The sequence below is a fragment of the Oncorhynchus keta genome, chromosome 6 (genome assembly GCF_023373465.1).
Source record: "Oncorhynchus keta strain PuntledgeMale-10-30-2019 chromosome 6, Oket_V2, whole genome shotgun sequence".
NCBI lineage: Eukaryota > Metazoa > Chordata > Actinopteri > Salmoniformes > Salmonidae > Oncorhynchus > Oncorhynchus keta.
The window spans coordinates 16,894,125-16,910,945 of NC_068426.1; the positions used below are offsets into that span (position 1 = coordinate 16,894,125).

At 44.1% G+C, this 16,821-nt stretch overlaps 2 protein-coding genes across 4 annotated transcripts in view; one reads left to right on the plus strand and one right to left on the minus strand.

Moving 5' to 3' along the window:
* The window catches only part of LOC127930735 (uncharacterized), a 212,792-nt gene that overhangs the window by 57,985 nt on the left and 137,986 nt on the right, over positions 1-16,821 (minus strand). The window lies entirely within an intron of this gene.
* Positions 5,481-12,864, plus strand: LOC118385078 (zinc finger protein with KRAB and SCAN domains 1-like). Its single transcript, XM_035771919.2, has 2 exons — positions 5,481-6,626; positions 7,948-12,864. The coding sequence occupies exons 1-2, from the start codon at positions 5,915-5,917 to the stop codon at positions 8,919-8,921; spliced, it is 1,686 nt and encodes a 561-aa protein (XP_035627812.1). The 5' UTR covers positions 5,481-5,914; the 3' UTR covers positions 8,922-12,864.

Consider the following 16,821-nt stretch of genomic DNA (forward strand, 5'->3'; position numbering starts at 1 on the left):
CAGGTTGTAAGGTGTGAGCTTAGTTCTGCGGTGGTCTGCTCTCGTTAAGCTAGCTACCGCATAGCTCGTTCACTGTGGAACAAACAAGAGTTTTGACAAGATGTAAACTGCCCTGTGAAATACCAGCGTTGCACGCCTAGCGACATGTGACTGACTCTCCAGGGAGAACTGCAAGCCTGCCGGAGCAAAACATACACAGACTCCCTATCTTGCGGGGTTAGGCTAACCGGGAGGATTCCGGTGGACAGACAAGACACAGACAACTAGGACAAACTCTCAGTGCCGTAATAGTAGTAATTAAAATGAGATGGCACAAGCCAAACTGAGTGGGGGGACAGCAGAGCACCCTGATGGAGAGGCTAGCTGCTCCAAGCTATTTAATAGCTGCCGGTATACTTCTGAGCTTTTACACCTAAACATAGAGCTCTTACCAAGTGAATCCTCTCTGGAATGAGCCAAGAAAAGAGAGAAGTGGGAGTAGTAAGACGGGGGCTATTTTAGGGGGTCAGTCGCTGCATTACCCAGTACACAGGATTCATCTAAAATTCTTACTCGGAATGCATCCTGGTGAGGGGAAGAATACCATATTGGAGCGATCCAATATAATGCTACATAACAAAGACAGTATTTGTATTTATTATGGATCCCCATGCCTTGGCAGCAGCTACTCTTCCTGGGGTCCAGCAAAATTAAGGCAGTTTATATAGTTTTAAAAACATTAAACTACATTCACAGATTTCACAACACACTGTGTGCCCTCAAGCCCATACTCCACCAGTACCACATATCTACTGCACAAAATCCATGTGTAAGTGTTTGTATAGTGTGTATGTTATCGTGTGTGTGTGTATACATGTGTCTGTGTTTGTGTTGCTTCACAGTCCCCGCTGTTCCATAAGGTGTATTTTTATCTGTTTTTTAAATCTAATTTTACTGCTTGCATTAGTTGCTTCATGTGGAATAGAGTTCCATGTAGTCATGGCTCTATATAATACTGTGCGCCTCCCATAGTGTGTTCTGGACATGGGGACTGTGAAGAGGCCTCTTATGGCATGTCTTGTGGGGTATGCATGGGTGTCCGACATGCATAAAATGTATATTAGCTCTCTGTGTACATCCAAGGGCCAGCCATGCTGCCCTGTTCTGAGCCAATTGCAATTTCCCTAAGTCCCTTTTTGTGGTACCTGACCTCATGACTGAACAGTAGTCCAGGTGCGACAAAACTAGGGCCTGTAGGACCTGCCTTGTTGATAGTGCTGTTAAGAGGGAAGAGCAGTGCTTTATTATGGACAGATTTCTTCCCATCTTAGCTACTGTTGTATCAATATGTTTTGACCATGACAGTTTACAGGGTTACTCCAAGCAGTTTAGTCACCTCAACTTGCTCAATGTCCAACATGCTCAATTTAGTTGAGGTTTAGGATTTAGTGAATGATTTGTCCCAAATACAATGCTTTTAGTTTTTCAAATATTTAGGAGTAACGTATTCCTTGCCACCCACTCTTAAACTAATTGCAGCTTTTTGTTAAGTGTTGCAGTCATTGCAGTCGCCATAGTAGCTGACATGTATAGTGTTGAATCATCCATACATAGACACATTGGCTTTACTCAAAGCCAGTGGCAAGTCGTTAGTAAAGATTGAAAATAGTAGGGGGCCTAGACAGCTGCCCTGGGGAATTCCTGATTTTACCTTGATTACGTTGGAGGGGCATCCATTAAAGAACACTGTTCTGTTAGACAGGTAACTCTTTATCCACAATATAGCAGGGGGGTGTAAAGCCATAACATACGTTTTTCCAGCAACAGACTATGATCGATAACGTCAAAAGCCACACTGAAGTCTAACAAAACAACCCCCACAATATTTTTTCATAAATTTTTCTCAGCCATTCATCAGTGCTGTGGTTGTTGAATGTCCTTCCCTATAAGCGTGCTGAAAGTCTGTTGTCATTTTGTTTACTGTAAAATAGCATTGTATCTGGTCAAATACACATTTTTCCCCCTAAAAAATGTACTATGGGTTGGTAACAGGCTGATTGGTCAGCTATTTGAGCCAGTAAAGTGGGCATTACTATTCTTAGGTAGCGGAATGACTTATGCGTCCCTCCGAGCCTGGGGGCACACACTTTCTAGTAGGCTTAAATTGAAAATATGGCAAATAGGACTGGCAATATTGTCCGCTATTATCCTCAGTAATTCTCCATCCAAGTTGTCAGACCCTGGTGGCTTGTCATTATTGATAGACAACAATAATTGTTTCACCCCTTCCCCCACTCACTTTACGGAACTCAAAATTACAATGCTTGTCTTTCATAATTTGGTCAGCTATACTTGGATGTGTCAGTGTTTGCTAATGCCTAAATTTGCTAATCTTGCCAATGAAAAAATCCTTAAAATAGTTGGCAATATCAGTTGGTTTTGTGATGAATGAGCCATCTGATTCAATGAATGATTGGTTGTGCTGCCAGGCTTTTTTGCCATTCCTTTTGCCTCATCCCCCTCAACCATACAATTGTTCAATTCCTCATCAATCCATGGGGATTTAACAGTTTTTACAGTAATTTTCTTAATGGGTGCATGCGTATTATTAACTGGAATAAGCAATTTCATAAATGTGTCAAGTGCAGCCAAATATTCTTTACATCAACAACATAGAAATCACTACAAAATTGGCATTTCTGTCTTTTCTGTAAAATGTTCTAACCTTGTATTGCTACCACTAAATCATCAAAGGTATTATCTAAGTAAGTTTCAGTGATAGTCAAAATATGAATGTCATCTATTACTAGCAAATTATTGATTTCATGAACCTTGTTTCTTCAGCTACATATGTTAACGTGGGTTATTTTGAGCACTTTTCTTCTGGGATGCTTACTTGTTTCCATTGCTTTACTGGGAAGCTTAGCAGCAGTAGATATGCTCATGTTATTTATGTTAGTGCAGGGTGAGCTGCACACAGTGGACTTCCTCCTAGGGCACACTGCCTCAGTGCTAACAGTATAAATCTGGTTCATAGGTACATGATTACTGCATACAATAGCTGTAGCATCAGCAGATGCATTCAGGGCAGTTAGAAGGACATAAATTAGGTTACTTACATTGTGTCTACCAACGCCCCTGGTATAATGTACATTTGGTAGGGATTATCTGAGATGGGCTTGGGTCAGTGATAAGTCATTGTCTCAACGCAGCCTTATAATGATTTGGGTGTATCCCATCCTCCTTATAAAATGTGTTTTGTTTCCAAAAGGTATTGAAATAGTCAACAAAAGTTACACCCATTGAGCTGCAATAATCACGTAGCCAGTTGCGAAGAGAAATAATCCTGCTAAATCGTTCAATGCCATGATTCAGAGAGGGCACAGGGCCAGATATGATGGGTCTTTTGTTAGTGTCTTGCAGAGAGTCAATCAGCGCTTTAAAATCAAGTTTCAACTGTTCAGAGCTGCCCTTCATAATGTCATTAAAACCCACATGGACTACGATATAATTTATTTCTATGTCCTGACGTAGTAAATTCGGGAACAGCTTAGTAATGTCATTTACTCCAGCTCCAGGATAAGACATTGTTTTTGCACCAGAAACTGTCACATTTCTTACCATGGAGCTGCCCAAAATCACAGCTGGCGAGAAGTACAGGGAAATCAGCCAACTCCCACGCTTCACAGGATTCGCAGAACCCTTTATGGACGGGCGAGAGGCAGGATAACTTGAGCCTGTTGCTCCCATTGCCTGGTGCAGGCCTCTGACAGATGGAGAAGCCCCGCTCGATCCAGAGCAGGGGTTGCCAATGTTGACTTCGAAATCGTAGGAGTAGGCACTGCAGCCGCAGACACAGGCTTCCCCAGCGACGAAGGTTCAGGAAGATCAGACTCCAGGACAGCAAAACAAATTGTTGTTTGTATCCGCTCCGGGCCTCTCGTTAGGAGTGTAGACTGCTTTGCGGGAGTCCACTGTCTTCTTCAATTGTCATTGATTGTCTTGCTCCTCTTGTTGTGCTCCTTCAACTCCGCTATCAGATGGGGGAGCTCTGGGCAACACCGGCCAGTTGGATAACAACAAACACCAAGGCAGAGATGCATCCAACAAGCGCAAACTCCGTCCAGGCACCTGGGTAGAAAAGGTAAACATTCCATTCTGCGTTTTCCCCAGTTTCTTACGTAGGCTGTCGACCTGTGTGATCAAGGAAGCCACCTCAAGCCTATAATCCTCAGCAAGGAAACAATTGCAGCATTGAATCTCTGACTAATCCGGTTTGTCCCGAAACACAGTGTAGTAGATACAGCTCCTACAGCGCTGGACCCGTTCATTTATTTCTCCAGACAAAGAGGGCTCCATTGCAAAACTCATCTGGTACCAACTTCTTTAGCTTGAAGGCTAGCAGCTAAGCATCTCTGTCAAGCAGGCTTCAACGTGTCTGTTAAGTGGGATTCTGGGACAAAAAATAGCATTCCTGGCTGTTAAAAGCTAACCGCGTCGCGGAATCCACACAAAAACAAGTTCGGTATACATATTTAATGAATATTCCTTATGTTTTAGTCAAAAATAACAAACTGACTGTTTCCATCATACAGTGTTCAACCGCGTACTCTGAAGATTGGAGAAGCAACTATAGCCAATCGAAATCCCGATCACACTTCTAGGCGATGGCGAGTTGCCTAGCTAGGCTCAATCTAGCCTAGCTAGGCTCAAGTCTCGCACCGAACTGCGCATGTGCAGGCTGTCAAATCAAAGGCACTCTTTCGATATAAAGTTGTTTTTGACTAAATTGAAAACGTGTCAGTTTGTCACTTTCATGAGGTTGGAGTAATAACATATTCAACTACTTTAGACATTGGCTATAATCTAGGTTGTGCCTTTAATTTTTCACTTCTCTCATTGACTTCTCAAACCCCAGGCCTGGTCTGTTTGATTAGTTTCGCAAGGGTTCCTGGAAGCCTGGCAATGTTGCTGCTCTGGGTTTAGAAACTTTGTGAAAAGAACATGTAGCCAACCATTGATCGCGTTTCCATGCATCAACCAATTTTTGCGTGATACCTTATCAACTGTATCATCAAGTTAGATATTCACTTTTGTTTATTATCTATTTCACTTGCTTTGGCAATGTAAGCATATCTTTCCCATCCAATAAAGCCACTTAAATTGGATTGCTTTAACTATTTGCACATCGTTACAACACTGTATAGACATAATATGACATTTGAAATGCCTTTATTATTTTGGAACTTGTGTTAGTAATAATTTCTGTTCACTTTTTATTGGAGGAGCAGGAGAACGTTGTAATATTTCTACAAACGTAAACATATGTTTCCTATGTCAATAAAGCCCCTTGCATTGAATTGAATGCTATAACATATGATGTGGTTAGCTGATACTGAAAATGCCTTTCCAGTTGTTGTAAGATCTGGCATCCGTCAGCAACACCAGAGGAACGCTTCCGTTGCATGTACAGATTATACGTCATTCATGTGCGACGGTGAAACGCCCCTACCTAGAAGTAGAAGATGGACGTCGAACGGATGTTGGCATTGCGACTGGCATAGCTCTCAATTAGATTACAGTGCAAGTTTACTCCAAACACGCTGTTAATATAAAGCAAAAACAAACTTCTGTTACTGAATTTTGACAGACCATTTTTATTCATCACCGTCAGTGTCTTTGGTCAACTAGCTAGCTGATGTTAGCTTGCTTGGTAGCTAACAGTAACGTTAGCTTATTTTTTCGGGTTTAGCTAGTGAGCTAAACTTGTCAAGAAATTACATTATTTATTGGCATAGTGAACGGTACCTTGTTGGATTTGCTTACAGCGAAATAGTTATCTTTCACGTTTGAACTATTAACTAGTCTCAGGCGGCCTTTGCAGTCGGTGCAAGCTGGCCAGCGCAGTAACGGTAGCTACTGTAGTTAGCTAGCCATGGCTTCCAGGCGAGGAAATTGTAACAGCGGCACGGATTCTCCGTTGAATAGCAATAGCACAGCCGGTGGTGCTAATCGTAAACAAAGTATAATCAACGCACCAAACCGAGCTGGGACTGAGTCTTGTGATCGTAAAGTAGAGAAAGCTGAGTATGCGCACCAAGCATGCCAGGGTAACATGACTATATCCTCACTCAAGACACGGTTAGCCCCGACCATTCGAACCACGTTATCCGCTGCTGTAGATACCCTCTTGGGCGAGGTAGTACTTGTGCTCAACGAGACCCAACAAGAGCTGGTTAACAAGGAGCAGGAGAACGAAAGGCTCAAAGTGGAATTGAGGACGTTGCAGGAATGTCTTAGCAGCGCCCAAAAGTTAATTGACCAGTTGCAAATTCCTTTCCCTGGTGCACAGACCATGGGTCAGTCAGTATTCGCCCCCTCTCTCACATCTATTGGCTCTATGAACACAAGTATGGACAGGGACCGCCAGAGCCACCGTAATGTCAATGGCGCAGACGGACGGTGTGTTTCCGGAGTCGACCTAGAGATGAGTGGCTCTCTCAGTGAGTCTCTGCATGGGTACGACTCCAGGGATGACTATAAAATGTGTCAGCTCTCTATCCAACCAGACGGCTCTGTGACCAACCATTCTATGGACTCTTATGCTGCCAACACACCTAACATCTGCTCTGACCACAGCCGGCCAGGTAAATTATTCCTATTTGTCACAAGGCAATCCTATGTAGATATAACAATTTAGAATATCACTTCCTACACTATATATACAAAAATGTATGTGGACACCCATTCAAATCAGTCGATTCGGCTATTTCAGCCACACCCGTTGCTGACAGGTGTATAAAATCGAGCACACATCCATGCAGTCTCCATAGACAAATGGGCAGTAGAATGGCCTTACTGAAGAGCTCAGTGACTTGCAACATGGCACCGTCATAGGATGCCACCTTTCTATCAAGACAGCCCTGCTAGAGCTGCCCCAGTCAACTGTAAGTGCTGTTATTGTGAAGTGGAAACGTCTAGGAGCAACAACGGCTCAAACACGAAGTGGTAGGCCACACAAGCTCACAGAATGGGACCGCTGAAGCGCATATCTCGTAAAAAATCATCAGGCCTCGGTTGCAACACTATCGCGTTCCAAACTGCCTCTGGAAGCAACATCAGCACAAGAACTGTTCGTCTGGAGCTTCATGGAATGGGTTTCTATGGCTGAGCAGCTGCACACAAGCCTAAGATCACTATGCGCAATGCCAGGCTAGAGAGGTATAAAGCCTTTGGACTCAGGAGCAGTTGAAACGTGTTCTCTGGAGTGATGACTCACACTTCGTATCCTGGCAGTCCAACAGACCAATCTGGGTTTGGGGGATGCCAGGAGAATGATACCTGCCCCAATGCCTAGTGCCAACTGTAATGTTTGGTGGAGGATGAATGGTCTGGGGCTGGTTTCAATGGTTTGGGCATGGCCCCTTAGATCCAGTGAAGGGAAATCTTAACCCTATGACATTCTAGATGATTCTGTGCTTCCAACTTTATGGCAACAGTTTGGGAAGGCCTTTTTCTGTTTCAGCACAACGATGCCCTTGTGCACAAAGGGAGGTCCATAGAGAAATGGTTTGTCGAGATCGGTGTGGAAGAACTTGACTGGCCTCCACAGAGCCCTGACCTCAACCCAATCGAACACCTTTAGGATGAATTGAAACGCTGACTGCGAGCCAGGCCTAATCGTCCAACATCAGTGCCCGACCTCACTAGTGCTCTTATGGCTGAATGGAAGCAAGTCCCCACAGCAATGTTCTAACATCTATTGGAAAGCCTTCCCAGAAGAGGGTAGGCTGTTATCGCAGCAAAAGGGGGACAAACTCCATATTAATGCCCATGATTTTTCACGAGCTGCTGTCCACATAAATTTTCTCATGTATGTGTTGTGGTTAATGCCATTCATTTGGAATTATTTGAAACATTTGAATATCTGTGTGCTTACAGCCCTTTCTGTTATTTTGTACTAAACAGATGAGAGGAGGCAGCAGCAGGGGACACAAGCAGGAGGAACAAGATTTGAGATCAAAGAAGAGCAGGGGCCTGGTACAAGTTCAGGTCCAGAGCAGGCTTGCAGGAGAGGGCCAGGGCCGAGGAGCGCCGGGGGTGCTGGCGGCAGTGAGCAGACGGCCCAGAATGTGGGTGATCTAGGATATATCCATGTGGTGGAGCAGGAGGGGTCATTGCGCTCCGGAAGCTACTCTCTTCGACACCCAAAACCAACGAGGCCACGTACTGCCACTGGTGGTCCGACTCAGGGTGTACTGGCAGGACAGAAAGTGGTGTTGAGGTCTCCTGGAACAGTGGGAAGGGACAGCATATCCCCAGGGAGGGCGGGAGAGACAGCAGGACCATCCACCTCTCCAGGAGATCCAGATGCAGATCGGCCCCACCACTGTCTAGAGTGTGGGAAGACCTTCCGCCTCATCTCCAGCCTGAAGAAGCACATCCGCATCCACACAGGAGAGAAGCCCTATCCGTGCGGGGTGTGTGGCCGCCGCTTCCGTGAGTCAGGGGCCCTGAAAACCCATCTTCGCATTCACACAGGTGAGAAGCCCTACTCCTGCTCTGAATGTCCTAAAATCTTCCGCCATTTAGACGGCCTACGCAAGCACCAGCGCACCCACACGGGTGACAAGCCCTATGTGTGTGCCATCTGTGGCAAGCGTCTGAGCCGACTGCAGCACCTGAAGCACCACCAGCGCATCCATACTGGAGAGAAGCCCTGCATCTGCCCCTTCTGCAACCGCACCTTCAAGGAGCCAGCGGCGCTGCGCAAGCATGTCCGCACTCACCGTGAGGAGTCTGGCAACATGGAGGCAGGCCTGGGAGAGGAGCCGGACCCAGAAGCCCTGGACAACATCAACAGCCTCCATCCTGCTGCCCCCTCCCCTCAGATGAGGTTTGATGAGTGGGGAGCTGAAGGGGACGATGTGGACTGTGTGTAGGATGGCCACATCCTTCTGCCTAGTGCATTAGGAATATGACAGTAAAGAGTCTTCCTATTCCATTACTGTACTGTGTGAGGAAGTCTAAAATTCCATCCCTGAGAAACAGGCTATCTCCATCCTTAGTATTGTCACTTGACCAGGGTAGCCTATTCATTTCAGAGACACTTCATGTGCCTGTCTGACCCCTGACATATACTTTAGTGCATTATAATCTTAGAAATGTGAAAGTAGTTTATAGAATATGAAATGTACCCATGTCTCATGTCCCCCTTCTCCCATGCAACTCCACAAACTACCTGGTGTGTATCATCATTGTCTGCTGGAGATACTCATCCTTTAAGGTGCTCGTCATGTGTATTTTCATATGGAATGGAGTTATATGCAACCATGTCCAAAGACCATTTTATAGAATTGTAACAATAGTTAGTTTGCTACTATTAATGCCACCGCCATGGTGACATTAAACGGAGACTCAGCGATGTGACGTTACCATGAACAACAGTGCAATAACTTCAGAAAGAGGGCAATGCCTTGTTAGCAGTGGTGGGGGAAAAGTACCCAATTGTAAACATACCTTAACAGACAATAACTCAAGTGAACGTCACCCAGTAAAATACTGGAGTAAAAGTCTAAAAGTATTCGGTTTTAAATATACTTGAGTATCAACAGTAAATGTAATTGCTAAAATATACTTACGTATCAATTGTAAAAGTATAAGTTGTCAAATTCCGTATATTAAGCAAACCAGATGACACCATTTTCATGTTCTATTAATTTATGGATTGCCAGGGGCACACTCCAACACTCAGACATAATTTACAAATGAATCATTTGTGTTTAGTGAGTCCTCCAGGTCAGAGGCAGTAGAGATGACCAGGGATATTCTCCCTGGTCCATTTTCCTGTTTCTGCTAAGCATTCAAAATGTAACGAGTACTTTTGGGTGTCAGGGAAAATGTATGGAGTAAAAAAATACATTAATTTCTTTAGGAATGTAGTGAAGTAAAAGTGGTCCAGAATAGTAAAGTACAGCTACCCAACAAAAACCTACTTAAGTTTTACTTTAAAGTATTTTTACCGAAATACTTTACACCACTGCTTGTTAGAACCCACCCACACAGATATACTGATAAACAGCTGCATATATTTGTACCAGCCAGGAGTGTGATAGCTGTGTGGTAATGCTGCCCAGATTAGCTTCTTCCTACTCTCTCCTTCAGAAGTCCATATTTATAGTCACGTCATATTGCTGAATGTACTTTTAACGATTAATGCCACCATGAAATGTAAATATGTAATCACTTGCAATCGTTCTAATTCTTCCTCTTATTGATTGGCCCATTCAGAGAGAAAATGGAAACCATCTCTATCTGAGGGAGTGTTTGTCTGATGTTTGTCTAATTAGAACAGAGAAACATTTAGTTTCAGCCTTTTAGCTGTCAATCTCTGTCCCAGTGTATTATCCTTGTAAACTGGTCCATCTGCAATTATGGAAAATGTCCATTACTAATTTAAATCCCCTCTAAATAGGTTGACAATACTAAGAATATACAGTAGCAGTCAAAAGTTTGGACACACCTACTCATTCAAGGGTTTTTCTATATTTTGACTATTTTCTACATTGTAGAATAATAGTGAAGACAAACTATGAAATAACACATGGAATCATGTAGTAACCAAAAAAGTGTTAAACAAATCAAAATATATTTTATTTGAGATTTTTTGAAGTAGCCGCCCTTTGTCTTGGTGACAGCTTTGCACACTCTTGGCATTCTCTCAACCATGAGGTAGTGACCTGGAATCAAATCAAATCAAATTTATTTATATAGCCCTTCGTACATCAGCTGATATCTCAAAGTGCTGTACAGAAACCCAGCCTAAAACCCCAAACAGCAAACAATGCAGGTGTAAAAGCACGGTGGCTAGGAAAAACTCCCTAGAAAGGCCAAAACCTAGGAAGAAACCTAGAGAGGAACCGGGCTATGTGGGGTGGCCAGTCCTCTTCTGGCTGTGCCGGGTAGAGATTATAACAGAACATGACCAAGATGTTCAAATGTTCATAAATGACCAGCATGGTCAAATAATAATAAGGCAGAACAGTTGAAACTGGAGCAGCAGCACAGTCAGGTGGACTGGGGACAGCAAGGAGCCTTCATGTCAGGTAGTCCTGGGGCACGGTCCTAGGGCTCAGGTCAGTTGAAACTGGAGCAGGAGCATGGCCAGGTGGACTGGGGACAGCAAGGAGTCCTCATGTCAGGTAGTCCTGGGACATGGTCCTAGGGCTCAGGTCCTCCGAGAGAGAGAAAGAAGGAGAGAATTAGAGAACGCACACTTAGATTCACACAGGACACCGAATAGGACAGGAGAAGTACTCCAGATATAACAAACTGACCCTAGCCCCCGACACATAAACTACTGCAGCATAAATACTGGAGGCTGAGACAGGAATGGATTTCAATTAACAGGTGTGCCTTGTTTAAAGTTAATTTGTGGAATTTCCATCCTTCTGAATGCATTTGAGCCACTCAGTTGTGTTGTGACAAGGTAGGGGTTTTATACTAAAGACAGCCCTATTTGGTAAAAGACCAAGTCCATATTATGGCAAGAACAGCTCAAATAAGCAAAGAGAAATGACAGTCCATCATTACTTTGACTGACCTTCATGTCTTAATCTGGAAAATTTCAAGAACTTTGAAAGTTTCTTCAAGCGCAGTCGCAAAAACCAATCGAGCACTTAAATGAAACTGGCTCTCATGGGGACCGCCACAGGAAAGGAAAACCCAGAGTTACCTCTGCTGCAGAGGATAAGTTCAATAGAGTTACCAGCCTCAGGAATTGCAGCCCAAAGGCTTCAGAGTTCAAGTAACAGACACATCTCAACATCAACTGTTCAGAGGAGGCATTTATGGTTGAATTGCTGCACAGAAACAACTACTAAAGGACACCAATAATAGGAAGAGACTTGCTTGGGCCAAGAAACACAAGCAATGGACAGAGTCCAAATTTGCGATTTATGGTTCCAACTGCCATGTCTTTTGTGAGACATGGAGTAGGTGAACGGATGATCTCCGCATGTGTGGTTCCCACCGTGAAGCATGGAGGAGGTGTGATGGTGTGTGGATGCTTTGCTGGTGACACTGTCTGTGATTTATTTAGAATTCAAGGCACACTTAACCAGCATGGCTACCACAGCATTCTGCAGCAGTCCCACTAAGCGAAAACCAAATGGGATAATCATTTGGTTTTCAACAGGACAATGACCCAACACACCTCCAGGCTGTGTAAGTGCTATTTGACCAAGAAGGGGAGTGATAGAGTGCTGCATCAGATGACCTGGCCTCCACAATCACCAGACCTCAACCCAATTGAGATGATTTGGGATGAGTTGGACCGCAGCGTGAAGGAAAGCAGCCAACAAGTGCTCAGCGTATGTGGGAACTCCTTCAAGACTGTTGGAAAAGCATTCCAGGATAAGCTGGTTGATGGAATGCCAAGAGTGTGCAAAGCTGTCACCAAGGCAAAGGGTGGCTACTTTGAAGAATATAAAATAAATGTAGTTTTGTTTCACACCTTTTTGGTTACTACATGATTCCATGTGTGTTATTTCGTAGTGTTGATATTCTACAATGTAGAAAATAGTACAAATAAAGACAAACCCTTGAATGTGTAGGTGTGTCCAAACTTTCGACTGGTACTATACTTTCAAATTGCACAGCTGGAGTTACATCCATCATACGTAGTGGGTTCTCTGCACCCAAGGCAACAGGGTCATGTACTGCATTCAGTGGTTATTTTTGCACGTCAATTTTTAACAAAATGTCAAATTTTAAAGAACAGGATTTTGCTATGACCTGTCCTGTGTTTAAAATGTATTTTTGACCCATGATGCATCGTTACTTTGTCTTAATGTTATACTATACTTATTAAAGGGCCTTTGTTCATATTGTGTTCTCTTAGTTATGCTTATTATTGTGCAGTGTATTCAGTAACCTTGACTTCGTCCATATTTTGTTATGTTACAGCCTTATTCTAAAATGGTTTGAAATTGGGGGGGTTTCTCATCAATCTACACACAATACCCCTTAATGAGCTATTTTCAACGTCTTTCCAGAGATGTTAGATCGGAAAGACTCAAGGACATTCAGAGCCTTGTCCCGAAGCAGCACCTGCGTTGTGTTGGCTGTGTGCTTAGGGATGATGTCCTGTTGGATGTCCTTCACTGCAGTCTGATGTCCTGAGCGCTCTGGAGCAGGTTTTCATCAAACATCTCTCTGTATTTTGCTCTGTTCATCTTTCCCTCTCCTGACTAGTCTCCCTGCTGCTGAAAAACATCCCCACAGCATGATGCTGCCACCACCATGCATCACCGTAGTGATGGTGCCAGGTTTCTTCCAGACGTGATGCTTGGCATTCAGGTCAAGGAGTGCAATCTTAGTTTCCTCAGACCAGAAAATCTTGTTTCTCATGGTCTGAGAGTCCTTTAGGTGCCTTTTGGAAAACTCCAAGTGGGCTGTCATGTGCCTTTTACTGAGGAGTAGCTTCCGTCTGGCCACTTTATCGTAAAAGCCTGGTTGGTGGAGTGCTGCAGAGATGGTTGTCCTTGTGGAAGGTTCTCTCCTCTCCACAGAGGAACTCTGGAGCTCTGTCAGCGCGACCATTGGGTTTTTGGTGACCTCCCTGACCGAGGCCCTTCTTCCCTGATTGCTTACTTTTGCCAGGCAGACAGCTCTAGGAAGAGTCTTGGTGGTGCCAAACTTCTTCCATTTAAGAATGATGGAGGCCACTGTGTTCTTCGGGACCTTCAATGCTGCAGAAATGTTTAGGTACCGTTCCCCAAATCTGTGCCTCGACACAGTCTTGTCTCGGAGCTCTACGGACAATTCCTTCGACATCAGGGCTAGGTTTTTGCTCTGACATGCACGGTCAACTGCACTTTATGTAATCAATAGCGCTATATTTCTTGATCTTGCTATGAGGGCTTGAGCTTGCACTATTTTTCACAAGGTTTATGAGGCTTAGTGGCAGTACAATTTCAAGTCAACAGTGGAGTGCAGGAATATTAAATGTAAGATGTTCTTGGTTGAGGCGGAGTTGAAAACAGTGTCCTCTGTGGTCAGACTGGTGTTGTGGCTGGCGGCCCTGTGCTTTTGATTCACACTCAATTTCTAACCATGCAACCAGAGTAGTGACCCTGCTTCCTTCCGTGACGGATATGGCCCTGCGGACACCCTCACCCAAAGACCACTCACAAACAATGACACACACAGCCACCCTGGATTAATTATAATGACAGCCTTGTGTAAATGCGCACAGAAAAACAGACACCCATTCCCAATTCTTTCCACAGTGCCCTTGTCATAAATGTTGATGACATGCTAGTAGACTAAGTCACAGGATATGACTGGAGAAGCACCATATTTAACAATCAGGCTCATGGAAAACCAGTGGCATATGAAGGTTAGATAAATAGGACAACCCTGCCAACCACAGCCAAACACTTCCATCCCTTGTCAAACTTGCGCACAGCAGTCTCCTTGTTTGCCCAGTCCCACTGAAATGTGAGGGCTGATCTCTGGGATGTCTAGGCCCACAGCCTCCACCCTTCCCTGGCCCTGTGGTCTCACCGTCTGTCCCACTGGTACCACTGACCCAGTCTGGTGGGGTTCTGGCTTTCACAGTTATCCCACGTGACAATTGTCTTGATATGGAAGATGAATATGTGTAACTACTTGGTTTGTAAGTAATAACTATTGAGTTTACAAAGGGGGCAATTTCACACAATTTCGCATCTGAAGTAACTGGAATCCCTTTGTCCCCTCTGCGACTATAGAAATTAGGCAGTGATGTAGCCCCCCCCCCCCTTTTTCTATTGCTGTGACTCCCTGACCTTCCTGTCATGTGGATGAGTGGCAGTCAGTGATCAGACCTTTGATAGCTCTGTGTGCAGGTAGTGGAGCCCCAAGTGTGTATTTCCAATTTCTCATCCGTTTAGTCTGAGTACCTCTCTCCTGTTCTAATGTTAAAAGCTGGACTGGGCTCTTGACTCAGTTGTGTGTTTTGTTGAGGTGTGAGTGAAGGTGCTTGAGTAGGTGTTTTTATGTGTTACAGCTCCACTGGGTTCTATTTTTGTGCTCTCCTGTGAGTTAAAAAAAAAATGATTGTGAGTTTGCGTGTGAATGTTTTGGGCAAGTGTGTCTTGGCAAGGCATGTCGCTGTGAGGGGGAGAAGCGGAGGCAGAGAAATGTGAGAGCAGCCTGTGAACTCTCTCCAGGCCCAATGCAGTCATTTCCTTAGCGACTGAAAGCAAACATTCTTACTTTTTGGAGAGGAAGTGACTCAACCCCTCTCCCCAACTCTTACTTTCTCCTCCTGGCCAATCACATGACCCAACCGGATGATATTCCTGACCCCAACTGTACATTATTAACTGATTGTGGAGGTCAACCTATCATCATGGTGTGTGGTCTGTAAAAGGCACTGAATGGTCAATCCGAGGTCTGCATTTACAGTGATATGGCTTCTGGAGAAGTCAGGGCATTCATATTTCTTGTGCTTCGAGAGCAGTGCAGAGCTGTTGTGAAGGAAGTTGTCAAGGAAGTGAGTTTGTGTTTATATAGGACCTCTCGCCCTCACCTACCGTCAACCAATCATGTAAATGTGGAGCTATACGGAGCCCTGTCCATTGTTACAAAATTTGAGAGGCACACTGCGATGTGATACAGAGCTGAATTTGGTCTCTGCATGCTTCTGGAGTCTCCGCAATTGTGTCACACCATCTATACAGCGCCTCCGACCACAAGCATGGGATGTTTAAAGCTTGGGAAATCTTTTTGTATCCAAATCCGGCTTTAAACTTCTTCACAACAGTATCTCGGACCTGCCTGGTGTGTTCCTTGTTCTTCATGATGCTCTCTGCGCTTTTAACGGACCTCTGAGACTATCACAGTGCAGGTGCATTTATACGGAGACTTGATTACACACAGGTGGATTGTATTTATCATCATTAGTCATTTAGGTCAACATTGGATCATTCAGAGATCCTCACTGAACTTCTGGAGAGAGTTTGCTGCACTGAAAGTAAAGGGGCTGAATAATTTTGAACGCCCAATTTTTCAGTTTTTGATTTTTAAAAAAAGTTTGAAATATCCAATAAATGTCGTTCCACTTCATGATTGTGTCCCACTTGTTGTTGATTCTTCACCAAAAAATACAGTTTTATATATTTATGTTTGAAGCCTGAAATGTGGCAAAAGGTTGCAAAGTTCAAGGGGGCCGAATACTTTCGCAAGGCACTGTACATAGGCGTACAGAGGCCCATTATCAGCAACCATCACTCCTGTGTTCCAATGGCACGTTGTGTTAGCTAATCCAAGTTTATAATTTTAAAAGGCTAATTGATCATTAGAAAACCCTTTTGCAATTATGTTAGCACAGCTGAAAACTTGTTCTGATTAAAGAAGCAATAAACCTGGCCTTCTTTAGACACGTTGAGTATCTGGAGCATCAGCATTTGTGGGTTCTGTTACAGGCTCAAAATGGCCAGAAACAATGAACTTTCTTCTGAAACTAGTCAGTATATTATTGTTCTGAGAAATTAAGGCTATTCCATGTGCGAAATTGCCAAGAAACTGAAGATCTCATACAACGATGTGTACTACTCCCTTCACAGAACAGCCAAATTGGCTCTAGCCAGAATAGAAAGAGGAGTGTGAGGCACCAGGCCACAACAGAGCAAGGGGACAAGTACATTAGAGTGTCTAGTTTTATGAACAGACGCCACACAAGTCTTCGACTGGCAGCTTCATTAAATATTCCCCCCAATACATCAGTCTCAACGTCAACAGTGAAGAGGCGACTCCGGGATGCTGACCTTCTAGGCAGAGTTCCTCTGTCCAGTG

Coding starts and splice junctions, on each gene's coding strand:
- LOC118385078 (XM_035771919.2), top strand. CDS start 5,915: ATGGCTTCCAGGCGAGGAAATTGTAACAGCGGCACGGATTCTCCGTTG. Junction 6,627..7,947: donor CTCTGACCACAGCCGGCCAG/GTAAATTATTCC, acceptor TGTACTAAACAG/ATGAGAGGAGGCAGCAGCAG.